The sequence below is a fragment of the Rhinolophus sinicus genome, chromosome 17 (genome assembly GCF_057876585.1).
Source record: "Rhinolophus sinicus isolate RSI-liver-muscle chromosome 17, RSI-T2T, whole genome shotgun sequence".
Classification (NCBI taxonomy): Eukaryota; Metazoa; Chordata; class Mammalia; order Chiroptera; family Rhinolophidae; genus Rhinolophus; species Rhinolophus sinicus.
Genome location: NC_142517.1, coordinates 79,976,426 through 79,992,470, shown reverse-complemented (window position 1 = coordinate 79,992,470; position 16,045 = coordinate 79,976,426). Strand labels below are relative to the sequence as shown.

The following is a 16,045-nucleotide window of genomic DNA, read 5'->3' as shown; positions in this document are numbered from 1 at the left end:
CTAACCCAAAGTAATGAAGACTTCCTGTGTTTTCTTCTAAAAGTTTTATAGTTTCAGCTGTTACATTTAGGCCTCTGATCCATTTGAGTTCATTTTTGTACATGGCATATGATAGGCTCATTACTGCTTGCCATTAAAATGAAAAGTCATGATCACAGAGCAAGATAGAGGTTTCTTCCCTAAACACTTCTTTCAAGGCAAAACTACATGTCTTTCTACATGAAACAAATAAGAATGCCTCCATGATTATAATAAAAATACATAACAACATACTTGTAATCAGCAGGAAATAAAATTAAAGATAATATTACTAGAGTATTTTGAAAATCTCATTTTCAAAGGAACTTTTAATACTTAGTTGTAATTACTTTTGTTTATAACAATTTTAGATATTTGTTAACAAATATTTAGGCCCTGAAAACAAGTTTTATATTCTATAGAATACACAAATAATTAATTTGAAGGTGGAAAGAAAGCCAGAGTTAATTCAATGAAGAAACAGGCCACAGAGTTAACTAGTAAGGAACAGTGTTACTTGGTGGCTAAGTTCTGTCTTGTTACACTGAGTAGAAAGCTCTCATAACTCAACAAACCCCTCAACGTGAATTATGAAAATAATTGCATACACATTTGCAATTTTCCAATTGCATACACATTGGAAAATAAAAAGCTGTCCCAATGACACAACTGCAAAAACTTCTGGTATATCTCTGTATCTATATCATATTTTTAGAACCTGTTTTTTAGTTCATGTAGCATAAAATCTTTCAGAATATATTTTCAAATGTGTTTTATTTATTTTTTATTAAATGCATTTATAACCTTTGCACTACATACGGCACGTTACTTACAGCATTACCTACATAGCATCGCTGTCTCAGCCTTACCGCCACCCACATATCATCCATTACAGTAGGCAGTGCTACAAGGGGAAGCTGAAACTGCCAGATGTTGTAGAAAAAAAGTATTATCCTTTCCTAGCTATCATTGATATTTATGTTTCAGCTTCGCTACACCAACTCAATCACCATTAGGTGTAGTTCCTTCCAAAAAAAAAAAAATAGCCGTTTGGAGAACGGCAACTTAGAATGCAAAAAGTTTGGCAAAACATACCAAAAAGCCCCATTTTTATTGATTAGTTTTCTCGCACAAACATGTGTTGAAGCATACCTTCACATTAGCTTCTTTCAAGCTGATGACCTTATCCAAATCTGGTTTGGCTGCGTTGGCATTGCCAATGAGCAGGTAGAAGGTGGCGCGTAGTAATAAAGCTTCTGCCATGTATTTGCCTTGAGCATCTATTTCTTTTGAGCATTCACTTATGATTTTATCATAGTTTTCTTCTTCCATATACTGTTTGGCCTTTAAATATCCAGAACTGAAAATATAAACGAACACAGGACATTATTTACTAAGAAAAGATCAAATGCTAAAACTTGACACATTACTATACCCAAGTTAAGCAAATGTCCATTTCCCCGTAACAAGTTAGTCAGCCAGAGTGGGACTGCAGTGGGGCAGAGGGGTAACACAGGATTTTTGAATCAGACTGGGGTTTTCTTGATGCCTTGGAGAGTTTTAAAAAAGGAAACAGCAGTCAATGGCAGAAACCTAGGGTGACAAGCCCAGGCTTAGATATTTAATTATGAGAAAAGAGCTAATGACAGACTGATCTGTAACAAGGGCAAGTCTTATTCACCTTCGTATCTGTGACACATTGATGGCACCCAACAGTTATTTTATGACTGACAGAACAGAGAAATAAGTGAGTTCAGGGCCACAGATGCCACGGGAAGGGGTGTGACCTAAGCTGTGCTTTGTAACGATCACTCTGGCTGAGATGTGGAAAATGGATGGCGAGAGAGAACACTGGAGGCAGGGGAATAGCTGAAGAGCTCTCTCATCGAGAAGCTGTCGCTTCACCGAAAAGAACAGACCTAGAAGGCATAGGTGGAAATATCAAGGAAGCAAATTTAAAGGAAGATTCTTCCATAACAAAAAGGACTTTAAAAAAGCACCCATCCATCCCTCCTTCTAAAAATGCAGTGGCCACAATATCATCATTCTTCTAAGATGATGACTGTTATCAAGGATGCTTCTAGGAGGGGTTTTGTTTTTTTTTTAACTGAAAAGGAATTTACACAAGATGAGGAATTTACACAAGAATTTACAAATAAATATAAGGTACTGTAATTAAAGTACATTTTCTCATTTCATTTGTTACATATTCTGAATAGAGAAAACTGGTAAGTGACTTATAAGTTATTGGTCAAAATCTTATAAACTCTGAGCTAACCTTTCCTATAATTACATTTTAATATTCCCTACACTCTAGATTTGTTCCTTAGGTCACCAGGCTAAGAAAATGTAATTATTAAGTCATAATGGAAGTAATAATGGTTCCTACTCATTGCGAACCTAAGTGCTAGATGCTTACAAACATAACCCTTAAAACTCACAATGACCCTCAAAGTAAGTATTATTAGCCCCACTTTAAAAATGATGACGCTAAAGCTCAGAGTAAAATGCAATTCAAAAATTTAGGTCCAATTCCAGTTAGTGTTCCAGTGAGAGGTAGCTATGTCTTGCAAGCTCTCAATATAGCTTTTAGAATAATGGTTTTAACTTCACTGTAGTTTTCCTGGGACAAGGATAATTTCCTAACCAGAACAGGAAATTACTGGCATCGTCTTAAATATCTACTTCTCAATTTTCTGAAAAGATTAAGCATCAAATAACTAAAATTTTAACATCTTGGAACAATTAGGCATAGTATCCTCCCTTAGAACATGGTCATGTTGGAAAATAGCGTGTTTCCTCAAACTTTCCAGTATGACTTAGATCCAAAACTATGCTTTGCTATGGGAACAATATTTCCTTTTCTTCCAAATTCATTGAAAAATGTCATGTGGGCAATAATATCGTACTTTCTCTTAGAGAGGAGAGGTAGTCTTAACAGCAAAACAAAAGTATTGATAACTATAAATGGATAAGCAGGGTAAATGGCTTACGTACTACATTACATCACGAAGCTCCAGTTGTAAACATGGCGTCTGATGGCACTGTACTTTGGTTTCAACTCTCTACACAATTAAACACAAGAAGCCCAAAGAATGGCACTTTCCTAGGCAAGCAGGAAAAAACTTGAAGAAAGTCACTCTTTTGGGCATTCCTAAGCATCTCAGTTTATAAATTAAAAACTTCCCTGCAATAAAACATTTGGCTATTCAGCTACATGATAATTCCCAAATTAGTGCCCCTGTTTCTCTGGAGAATATCGTGGAGGATCCTAAAAGCAGGGCAGACTCCTGGCAGTACAACCTTAATTTTAGTCACCAGAGAGTAACTCTCAGGGTGTAATAGACACACACAAGGAGAGGAGTACTTTTATTATAATACTATTATCACACATGTAATTTTTCTTATATTTCTATCTATCTCTAGAGATTTTTTTTTTTTTTTTTTTGAGATGATTTAAGAGCCCCACTATGGCAGCAATACAACAAAACCAAAATGGAAACCCAAACTCCCCCAAACATTAGGCGGATACTGCACTCAACACACTTACCTTTCTTTCACTTCCAAAGCCTCCCCCTCCTTGTCTTTATCTTCGTCCGACTTCTCTCCTTTGAGCATGGGCTGGGAGATGACATCATCCGTGAAGGAACTGAAGTAAGATTTGATAAACTGTGGAGATGGCATCAGAGGTTCACGGTTCTGAAATGGAATCACGTTGGAATATACTGAAATGAGAAAACACTAACCAGAGAAGCAGGTGCGTGTGCAGAACGCTGAGAATGACTGTTGTAAAACTGGAATCTCTTTTTTAAATAACTGAAGGGTACTATTAGGCTCAAAACCATAAGACAACGGAAATGGTAAAGCTGCCAGTCCCAGATGTTCAAGCAGGTTTTAAATGACAGCCTTTTCCCTCTCCAAAGATGTAAAATATTAAAAACTCTTAGAACCACTCACAAAAATTGAAGTAAAAGAAGGTGAAATCTGGAAGACAGGAGACAAATAACTGCTGAGTTAAAATGATCTCCTTCTCCTGGTCCTTGTCATAGAAGACAATGTCTCAATCTACTAAGATGTGACTGCAGACACATTACACAGGCCCTGAAACGTTACCTCCACTTACCACAGGCTTTCACCTGCCCTGTGCCCCGTCTGCAGTACTGCACTGCAGCTGAAGATCTCCATTACAGTAAGTGCCGTTGAAAGAACAAATCACATTTCCTGTTTCACTTATTCCTTTTTGGCATGGCAACTGTATTCGTAATTATAGGTGTATTTTGTTTCTCTTTATAGTACAATTAGGATGATAAAGTTTTAAAAGAAGAGAGAAGAGGGAATAACAGCCAAAGGGCTCTCATAATATATTTTGGATCCTTGATCTACAAAATTCAACCCCCAAAGTTTTAAATGAAAATGTGGTATTTTAAAATGTGTAACAAATATCATTTGTTATTTTGGTAGGTTTAATGTCTTTGTATTTGAAGGAGGGAAAAGAAGGAATCTGGCTGTGTAATTAAATGATCTAATCTAGGATAGATGAGATTGGGAAACAAGAAAACTGAACAGGAAATCTAAAGGAAAACCCATATCTTCGAGCTCTCTCTGGGCAGAGGTTCAATGTCTTAATTTAGGATTATACAAATAAATATTTTAAATCAAATGGTCACTCATCAAGTGACAAATAGGCCTAACTTTAATACTTCACTGAAGAATCTGAGTAGGACTATATACTGGTAATTATTTACCATGTTAGGAGAAAAGCTTAAATAGAAATTTAAATAGCACCCACTGGAGGCTGGGTAAATCATTAATGTCTTTTAATTTCCGATTTCAGCTTAGAAATGAAGCTTTCACCTCCCTGCCTAACATAGAGTTACAAATTTAAAATGAAAACAATATTACAAGTAATGGAGTTAAGTATCAAAGGAACAAGATACAAATTCTAGCTCTGTTACTTATCATCTATGTGACCTTGCAAATGTCATTTTCAGTTTTCTCATCTCTAGAATGGCAATAAAAGTACTTGCCTTATTTATCTTACAGGGTTGTAAAAATCAAAATAACATGAAAAGTATTTTGTGATTTACAAAGTGGCATACAAACAGATTAAAAGATATATGTGGAAACTGATTTAGAACCTATATAAATGTAGGTTAACTTACATTTCCTTACCACCCTTCTGTTCCACCAGTATAATTACTTAACATTAACATTATGTAACTAGACACAAGGAAACTAGGTTCCTACGAGGTTCAATTTGTGAGACCCTAACAGGATATTTTACAAAGTGTTTTGAGAATACCATTTTTATGAGATGCTCGAGGGGAAAAAAAGGTCCCATAGTTTAAGAGGCGGGGAACCACTACAGCTATATTCCTCTTAGAGATTCACAACACGTCCCGACACATGCAAGTCTTGTAAGTGAAGAAACCTGTTTTAACTCAGCTAATACTCCGAGATGTAAAGTTAAAAATACACACAGCTCATTAAAATTAATTTAAGAGAAAGCAACTTATTTATTATTAAAGAAAAAAATAACACTTGCTAAATTACTGAAATTCGGCAGAAAATCTCCAGTGATTTTAGTGATGGCTGTGGCACTCCCGTGGGGCTCTACTCATATCCTTCCATGACACGTCACCATATCGTGCCTTTTATACTTATTAATGGTCTCTCTCACGGAGCTATAATTCTGTAAAGACAAGGAACTTGTCTTTGCAGCCACCCTCCAAAATGTCCACCATGGAGCTTTGTTCAATAAATGTTTCTTAAATAAAGCCATCTGTTACTGACTGCTTAAAACCAATGTCCATTTACACAGTATACCTTTAAAAACTTTAATGATATAGAATAGGGATTGGCAAGTGTTTTCTATAAAAAGGCCAGATGGTAAATATTTTAGGCCATACAACCTCTGTCACAAACACTCGACTGCCGTTGTAGCTTAGAAGAAGCCAAAAATAATGTTTGAGTGGCTGAGTGCCAATAAAAACAGGTGACAGACTGGTTTTGGCCTGTAGGCCACTGTCCGGCAACTCCTAACATAGATGCATTCTTTCAATAGTCTCCAGGTACAACACTGGACATCGCCTACATTCTTATTAACAAAAGATAAGCCACAAAAGTCCATGCTTAAAGGATAAAGAAATACAATCCAGATCTAATTGCAGCAATCGTTACCATCATGCTCAAGTTTAAGCAATATAAATTAGAAATGACCATTCATAGTGTCTACTCTATTAACCAACTCAGACTAATTTACCTTGTATTTTTCTTTGGCTTTCTCTTTTCCAAGAAGTTTAAGAACTTTATCAGCTAACAGCATACTTTGTTGATTTTGGAACCCTTCTAATATACACACAGCAGTGACATCTAGAAATGATGGAAAAGCAAGAGTTAAGTAGGAATTTATTGCAAAGATGATTAATAGTATCAAATGGGCACATTACCACAGAAAGCCAAACTAAATTCATCGCCTTATGTGGCTAACAATTTGATTTCCAATAAACAGATTCTCAACACTCTAGTTTTATATACTTTATGACCAAACTCAAAGCTCAGAAAGTCACTTCACTGCTATGGGATTCACTTACGTCACCTGTGAAACAAAGGGACTATGGTGCATGATTTGTAATGTTTCTCACAACTCTAACAATTTACATAGCAAATAAAACAACATTCTCTTCGGGCCAGTACTACAGGCTGAACCACCAGAATGTGGCTCCCATGTCTGGTCTTCTTAACAGGCCTCACAGTTATTCCTCGTCTCCAAAGCCATCCTGCCAGAGCTTTCAAGTAAATCTGCTTCAGAATCCCATTTTCATCTGGTTATGCCACAGCTCAAGATACGGAGGATTTGAAATTAGTAAGATCAGTGGTTCCTGAGCCTCTCAATCTTTCATTCAAAGTGCTCAAACAATGGCTGTTCCCCCTCTTTCTGAAATCAATTTCTTACAATTACCAATCCTTGCTCCTCCAAACAAGTCAATCTGCTGTTATGCTCCCCTGATAACCTGGCCGGCGTCCATATCAATGTCTTTTCCCCATTCCATTTCCGCTATCTAAAGTCCATTTAACCTCCTATCTACAAATTATCTACTAATAACTTCAAGGTCTAGCTTAAAACCCAGAATTCTCTTTTCCAGAGAACCATTCCTTCCACCCACCACCAAAATATGGAATACAACAAAACCTCAAATTTTTCTAAAATGTTCTCTAAACCACCTCTCATTTGGTAATCCAGATTTTAAAAAATAAAACAGCTTCTTCCTTTTAAATATTAAAATTATTGTTATTAAAAATAATTATGGCTAAATCTTCTGACGATTGCTGTTTTTAATTTAAATATGTCAGATTTAAATGTGTAGTGGAAAGCACTTTTAGACAGTAGAAATTATACTTCGGTTTATTCAGCTCCATGTCACCCAGCAGAATGTACTTTAAAAAGCCCGTGGCCTATACTCTAACTGAAGCTTTGGCAGCAGATATGGCCAATTGGAGGCCATGGAATATTCAGTCTTTACTAAGAATGGCAAATTCACTTGATACTTTGTACCAATTACATAATTTCTAATTGGGTATATAAAATAATGTTTGAAAATACCATGGACTAAAAACAATGTTTCTTTAATGATTCATCTCAATATTACTTCATATTTATATATATATTTAGTTAACATATAGAATATTCACTAAAAACATGTCGAATCTTAGAAACACTATCACTTCCTAAGCCTCTTCTGATTTCTTATTCATGGAATGACACGGATGCTCATTAGAATGGCCAAGTTTCAAATGTGCGGTGTATAAACTGCGAATCTTAATACTCATTTAATCCATAGTTGGGAATAGAGACGATACTCAAATATCCGCAATTTCAATTTAAACCAGGAAACAAAGTCTCATTTGGGAAAGATTTGAACTTTTAAAGACAAATGGTTTCTCCACTCATGGACAGTTTCATACAAATTTACTAATGACTCCAAAGCCTTTAGTAATTTTCATACAGAAACACAAAAAACCCCTCACCTTCTAAGCATTCCTTCTTATTGTCTAGTTTCTCATGGGCTTTTGCACGTCTAAAGAGAGCTTTCACATATTTGGGATTAAGTTCAACAGCCTTTGTACAATCTTGTGCCACCTCTTTCCATTTTTGCTGCAATTCAAAGTATTAAAAAAAAAAAAGTCACATTAAAGGAAGCACGGTGCGACAGAAATCAGTTTCCCAAACTTAACAGGCTGAGTATTAAAAGTCCCACAACAACAAAAAATATTTCCAATGCATACAAAGAGTTAATATCCACAATACATTACAGCAGCTCAGATAAGTAGCTAATAAAGATAAGCAACCTGCTTTTTTAAAAATTGGCAAAGCACATACCACCAAATCTCCAAACCTACGTGCGTCTATGTGCCCATATCATCTCCCCCTTCCTTCCTGTTCCACTGAGGAAGCAGCCTCTTCATCAGAGGCCGCCCTCCACCTGTGATACGGACCACACTCTTCTCCACTTCAAGGCTTCAGTTTGTTAGCCATCCTGCTTCTCCACTAATCTGCTTCTCTACTGAATCATTCCCATGAGCATAAAAAAATTGTTCTAGTATTGTCCATCTTTTAAAAACCCTCCTTTTATTCTGTATTTCCCTATAGCTGTCACCCCATTTTCAGTTCCTCGTTACTGCCAAACCTCCACAGAGTTGCCAGTCCACTTGATTTCCACCTACCTCACTGGCTGCTCCTTCTCAATTTCCTTCGCTGAATCCTCCCCTCTACCTCATCTCTACAGGCTGGAATCCTCAAGGCCTCATGTCTTCTCTCTCCCTAGGTGACCACATCTATTGCCCTGGCATTACTTAACACCTGTAGTTAGATGAGTCCCAAATGTATCTCTTTAGCCCAAACCACTCTCCTAAAACAGACATTCCTCAACTCAACTGTCTCCTTAGCTGTCTTACTCCTCTCCCACCCCACTGTTATTAAAATTCCTGCTTCTCTTCACTTTTCACATCCAATGCTATTGGTCGCCAGCTTTCCTTTGTGTCTTACCTAGGATACTACGAGATCCTTACTTAATCTCCCTGCCTCCACGCTTGCATCCCTCCAATATAGTCTTGACAGAAGAGAGCAATTTTAGATGAGGTCCCTGCTCTACTTAAAACTCTTAGTTTCCATTACACTCAGAATCAAATCCAAACTCCTTACCATTACAAGGCTTTGCCTGCTCTGGCCTCTGCTACCTCTCCCATTTCACCTCTTTATACGCCAGGATCCTTCCTCAAGTCCTATGCATCACTGTTTGCTTTTATACACCCAGCTCCTACCATAGTGACCTTCCATATACAAGACAGTCAGTAAAATTTGGTTGAACAAATAAATGCAGAGAATACAAATAAACAGAAACAAAAGGCATGGAGAAAAACTTCGGATACCTACCAACTGTTCAAAGGCAGCAGCTCTGTTTTGATAAAATGTGGAAAGGTCAACATTCTTCTCTGTAGGGCACAAGCTGATAGCCTCAGTATAGCACTGAATAGCTTGTTCATATTTTCCTGCTTTAAAATATTTGTTGCCTTTGTTCTTGGCTGCTTGGGCTCTATCAAGAGAATTCTGAAATGAAGGAAACAATTATTAAGTAATTACCAATATTCAGGAATAGATTCAGATCACAGTGATTAAATGACAAACTGACACAAGAAAAATGGGAGGGTTGAATGGCTGTTTACAGTGCCAGTCGCTTCGTATAAATAGTCTCAGCAGTAGGATTGCTAAGCCAAAAGGTTTAAATTATTTTTAATTTAAAAAACACTCAGACTTTTTTTTTTAAAAAAAGGTTGTAGTGCTTTAATGTACCATTTTCCCACCATTCCTGCCAGGAACAGGTGTGGTACCTCGTTTGATTTTCACCAGTCCAATGGGTATAAAACAGTGGCTCCCAATCAGGGGTGATTCTGCTCTCTAGGGCACATTTGACAGTATTTAGAGACATTTTGATTGTCACAACTGGGGATGGCAGAAGGAGCTATTGGCAACGGACAGACACCGGAACGCTGCTGACATCCCACAATGCACAGGACAGCCCCCCACAAGGAATTATCAGATTCAAAATGTCAGTAGTGCCAAAGCTAAAAAACCCTGGTATAAAGTAATATTCCATTATTTTAATTTGCATTTTCCTTATTGTCAATGAATTTGAAAATCTTTTCATGTGTATTGGCCTCTTGGCTTTCTTATTCTGAAAACCACTCATTCGTGTGTGTTGCTATTTTTCTATTAGGCTGTCAACAGTGTAGAGTAGACACTATAAACACTTTAGATCTTCATTACAGTTGTTATCCCAGATCTATTGTTTGCCCATCAATAAGATCTGCATTCCTATCTTTGTCTCAGAGTCTGATTTCTGGAGGAGCCAACTTTTATACTTCATGTGTACAATACAGAAGAGTTGGCAGTTAATACCCACTGAGGGCAGCTGCAAATATGTCAACACATGGAAAGCATCTCTGTAGACAAATCCAGTTGTCTAGGCTCCTGAGCTTTGTGGCATGTGTTTACCCAAAACTTTGTCAACATTATCCAACTTTATTAGATAAGTGATTGTGAAAGAATCCATTTATTTCCAATAGGTAAACACTGATAAAGCAAAAGCAGAAGTATTAGGTTGGTGCACCAACTAATTGTGGTTTTTGCAATTATTTGTAACCTTCTAAATTGCAATTCCTTTCACACCAACCTAACAGTTGCCACCACCAATGACTTACAGGGGCTGTGAAAGCTAAGTTGCTTTGGGACCCAGGGCATCTCTGCCACAAAAACAATGATTTTTTCTATCTGCTTTTTTCTCCCTTATTCTTGCTTCATTTTTCTTTGCTGCTTTTCTCCTCCATTTACCTTTTGTTTCCCTTTTCTGACTACAGCTATAGTTATATTTTTAAGTATAGTGTACAAAGAAGAAATTATCTAAGATCATAATATTAAACAGCCAGTTTAAGCTAGTCAGTGTCAACAAGAAACACACATATTTTAAAACTAGGATGAAAGAAACCAAATGCAGCACCAATAAATTAATAGATGAATATAAAAATCTTCCATTTGTCAATAGCTTTAACCAGTTCCATAAACTTTAACAGTACAAATCCTCAGCAGAAAACATCCATAATTAGAAGACAACAAGAAATCTCTTATGTAGCTGTGGATTCTGGGGGGCAACTGTCAAGGTAATTGCTGAAAAAACTGCATTTGAAGCAACCTCCGCAGTCATCCCACTCCACTGAGAAAAGCAGAATTGACTGCAGTGAGACTGTGTCGTCCGGAAGGAGGGACGATCCCCTACGTACAGAAAGAGGTGACAGGCACACCTTGCTTGTCTTCCAAGAGACCACACTGTGAAGGATTGCTAACATGAAAGAAAGGCAGTGAACTCAAATCCAAAACTAGTTTTAGAAGGCAGAATAAACCACGCAAACAGAAAATTTAACATCAGAGGAATGAGAGGCTATCACAGTCATTAAAAAAGGGAGAGGGGTTGCTTCTAAAGAGCACCAATTAGACATCTTAAAAATTAAAAAGAATTATGACAATTAACTCAATGGCTGGGTTGTATATTAGAATGGAGGCATAACTGAGGGGCAAATTTAACAAGTAGAAGGTGGAACCAAGGAAGACTATGAAAATGAAACAGAAAGGAGGACAGGGAGGTGAGAAGTTTGGAGGGCAAGTTAAATGACATGTAGTATAAATCTGGAAGTGACAACATTTATCTAGCTGAAGTTTAGAAGAAAAGGCATAGGAAGGAGTATCTAAGGAAACATTACAAGTTGGAGAAAATTTACACACATTTTTAGACACATCATGGTAAAATTTTCAAAACGAAAGATCCTGAAAACTTTTAGGTAAAAAATAAAGATTCCTTACAAAGAATACAGAACCAAACTTGTGTCAGACTGTCATCAACAATAGGCACTAAAAAAACAATGAATTAACAACTTCAAAATTCTGAAGAGTATCTTGAATTTAAAATCTTATACCTAACCAAACTAACATTTAAAGTTGAACACAAGAACAGAAATAGAGGTCTACAACTGCTTTCACACTAAAAATAAACCTCCAAAGTGGGGCAGATTATCAATATAAAGCAGGCAGAGGAAGGTTAAGAAACAAAAAAGCAGGGTACTTATGGCAGGAATCATTAAATATGTCAATAATAACAATAACTGTAAATAAGTTAAATCACCAAAAACTTTTCAAACTATTTAAAATAAAAAATTACATTCTGCCTACAAGGCATGACCTAAAACAAAATGACAGGTCAAAAAAGAATGTCAAGTAGATACAGAAGGCAAATACTAACAAAAAGAAGGCAGTCTCAGATAAAATAATATTCAAAAGCCTTTGATGGAGCACAGAAGGAAGGACAGTTTTATTGTTAAAACGTAAAATCTGCCAAGAACACATTATAATTATGAACCCTATGGTGACTAATAAAACTTCAAAATGAAAGCCTATTACTTTTGACATTATAACAAAAAGAAAAAAACATTATTTCAATTTCTTGCAAAAAGTTTACAATGTTTCTTTAACTCACTGAGAACATGGCTACTCCACCTCCTAAAACACTAGGGACTGAATAGAGAAATAATGTGGCATATTAAATGCATGTGAGAAGTATGTTTGACTATAAACATACATACTGAAGATTTCTTTAGTACTTTTACTAAAGATTTGCAGACTAAACAAAACCTTTCTATGGGCAGAGTAATGACCTTATTTCATAAGCACAAATTGGCAATGAACTCTTCCCTGCCTACTAGAAGTTTAAGGCTAAACGGTATCACACTGAACACAAGGAGCGGCAGCCATAGTGAGAGCTAACAAGTTAAAAGAATAGAGAGATCTGGATTGGTACACAAGGCTTTCACTCCTCAGAAATATGGATACTTCTTATTTTAGTCAGCAAAGTCTGACTCAACCTAAAACTAACCAACTGAATTTTTCAATTAGCTATTTCCCTCCATTTAGTCAAGTTTTACAATAGCTTCCTTTTAAAAATTATTACAAATTCTTTAACTCTTAAGACCAAAATCAGAGCCTGCTTAATTCTTTCCTTACTGTACTGTAGAAAAAACAATGCTCTAAATGACAGTGAGTGGAAAAGGATCAAATTACACCAGCAAACCGCCAAATCCTACATTCTCTTCCACTGCTCCACTGCCACTCCAGAAAGCAACCAAACTACATTTCTGTAGCTCTCAATTTTGGTTACCGTTTTCATCACCAACTGCTCACCGTCCCTTTCCACCCATTACATTCTGCCCAACTGCTTCCCTTCATTAATATAAATGCAGTGAAAGAATGACATTATAACAGAGACAGAACAGAAAAGCTCACTATTTGGGCCCACTGATGGAATTTAGAACAAAAAGCTGGTCAGCACAAGTCCAGATTATGAATCAACACCAGCCTTCTGATATGTCAGGAGCTAGACCCTATTTTCACAAGCTTTGAGGCCAATACTAGGTAGAAATTAAAATAAATGCACTGGAAGAAAAAGTTTAAAGCTACTAAGGAGATTTAAAAGACTATAAAGTAATTTATTTTACTGGAAACCACTTTTGGTTTTGGTGGTCTTTTTAAGGTTCTGAACATTTCACAATATTTTACACTAAATGTCTGCGAAAATGCAACTTTCCCCTGCATTTCTTATAACAAATTAGTCTCTAATTGACCTGAAAGATCTTTTAAGTAAGCTGGATCACGTCGTTCCCTGCTCAAACCCTCCAGTAACTTCCACTGCTGACACACAAGACTCCAAACTCCCATTACTCCTCTTCTGCCACTTTGGCCTCCTACGTGTAACTTTGGTGGGTTCAAAAAATACTAACCTCTTCCTAAAAGAAAACAGTTTGAAAAGATTAGGTACTCCATATTCAATTTCCTCAAGCAATGCATGGTCATACATTTAAACTTACAGGTAAAAACACAGGTAAATCATGAAAAAGAAAAGACATTCACTTCTGCCTAGTAAGTCAATCAAAGTGTTAGACAAACTACTAGAAAACTTAGTCCTTTCCAACAAAGATTTGAATAAGTTTCATCTCTTCATAATTAATAACTATCCAACAGTCAACTCCATGAACCTGTGATTCTGCTAAATGAATTCAACAAATATTTGGGGTCAAATCTTCTAGGGAAACCTGAAGTTAACACATGAAGCAGAAAACCATTAATTGTCAAAATTCTGGAAATTCTTCCGAAAAGCCCCACACAGGAGATGTAAGGTAAGCGCTATTATTATCCCCATTTTACATATAACGAAACTGAAGCCCAAAGAGATTGAGAAACTTGCCCAAGATAGGATTCAATCTCAAGCAACCTGACTCCAAATTGCCTAAACTTTACCTCTATACTGATGGACTGTCATGTATGTTTTATGAATGTGAACCTTTATCATACAAATCACACCCAGATTCACACTCTGGAGCTGAAACAAAGGAAACAGATTCAGGTATGAAAACATCTTGCCCACTACTGACTCCAGAGCGAAAGGTCATTCAGTGAAAGACAAAGGAAACCATCAGCACAATTAGATCTTTTACTTTTTTTCCAAGCAAGTATACCAGAATTCATGTTAGTTAAAAGCACACTTGGTGTGACTCCACTAGACAACCCACAGGATAGTCTTTATCCCGACGGAACACAAGAGGCCACTGCAGGAAACAAGTATAAACTGGCAGCCTCTCAAAAGAACTATTACTGATCAAAACACTGAGACCCCAGTTCACATTAAAAAACTGGACATTAGGTCATTAGTAAATTGTATAATAACCAGAAAATTATTAGTCCAAAGAGAAGCAACTACGCATACACACACAAATGCATCAAAACTATTTGGGTAAAATGCAAGACTTGAAAAAAAGTAACTCAGCTAATAAATCTAAAAGGAAACAATGAGAGACACAGTAAACGGTGTCTTCTTTTTCCAATAAACACTGTGTACTGAAACTTATCAAATAAGCAAACCTAGGAGCCTGCCCCCCACCTCTGCAGAGTCAAATCAACTCTGAAAAACAAGTAACACTTCAAGACCAAAACTACAGATATTAAGGTCTAATCAGTAAATTTAGGGGAATACAAAGTAAGAAAATAATCAAGGCTTAACAGTCAGTGAAGGTTACTTACAAGAATCTGCTCTGGAACGAAAATGACTAATGAAGGGCAGGAAAATACTCCAAGAAGGAAAAACAACTCTGAAAGGGTTATTTAGCACACACACAGAAGAAATTGAGGGGATCAGAAAGGGACCTCTAAAATAAGCCCTGCAATGGTGACATGACTACATTACAGAAAGCTTTCACTGATATACATTTGGCAGTAAGGAATTACTGTAAATTCTTGGCAAGTATTTATAAATTATCCTGATAATCACATATAGTCACTGTGAGAGAAAATGAGCTAGAATGAGAAAAATAAAATGGGTATCCAGTTAAAATATACAGGAGGTGGTTTGACAATGCTTCTCTTAAATGGTTTTATTCCCTTAATTTCACCAAATTCCAAAGGGTTTACAACTTTACAGAAGTAGCATTTAACTTTGGAACACTTACTGCATGAAAAACAATCTTTCAATATTTTATTGACCAGTTGTTACTTTTATATGAATCAAACCTAGGATAATAAGAAAATATCTAAAATAATCAAGCCTTTTCCCATATTATATCCTTAAATTAAAAAAATCTACAACCAAAGCCACCTACTAAATCATAATACAGACTACTCTTTACCTAACAAGGACCTACTTGTACGAATGCTGCTTCTGCAGCATTATGGATATAGTGCATACAAAATCAAGCAACTTATAAAAATTATGCCTAAATGAGGTTTAAGAATGTTATACCAATTTCCAGGATCAATTCGTAGAAAAAACATGAAAATCCGGAAATTTGAAAAAAATACCCAACCTGTGGAATTAAAATATGTATTTTATATACATACATAAAGACACACAGACACACACATTTACAGATGTCAAAA

General features: G+C 36.3%; 1 protein-coding gene across 1 annotated transcript in view; it reads right to left on the bottom strand.

Moving 5' to 3' along the window:
- The window catches only part of TOMM70 (translocase of outer mitochondrial membrane 70), a 34,009-nt gene that overhangs the window by 12,296 nt on the left and 5,668 nt on the right, over window positions 1–16,045 (bottom strand). The window contains exons 2-6 of the mRNA XM_019756491.3: window positions 9,452–9,625; window positions 8,047–8,173; window positions 6,281–6,390; window positions 3,569–3,717; window positions 1,171–1,378 (exon numbers count right to left, since the gene is read on the bottom strand). Of these exons, the coding sequence (XP_019612050.2) occupies window positions 1,171–1,378; window positions 3,569–3,717; window positions 6,281–6,390; window positions 8,047–8,173; window positions 9,452–9,625 (768 nt within the window). The remainder of the gene's footprint in view (window positions 1–1,170; window positions 1,379–3,568; window positions 3,718–6,280; window positions 6,391–8,046; window positions 8,174–9,451; window positions 9,626–16,045) is intronic.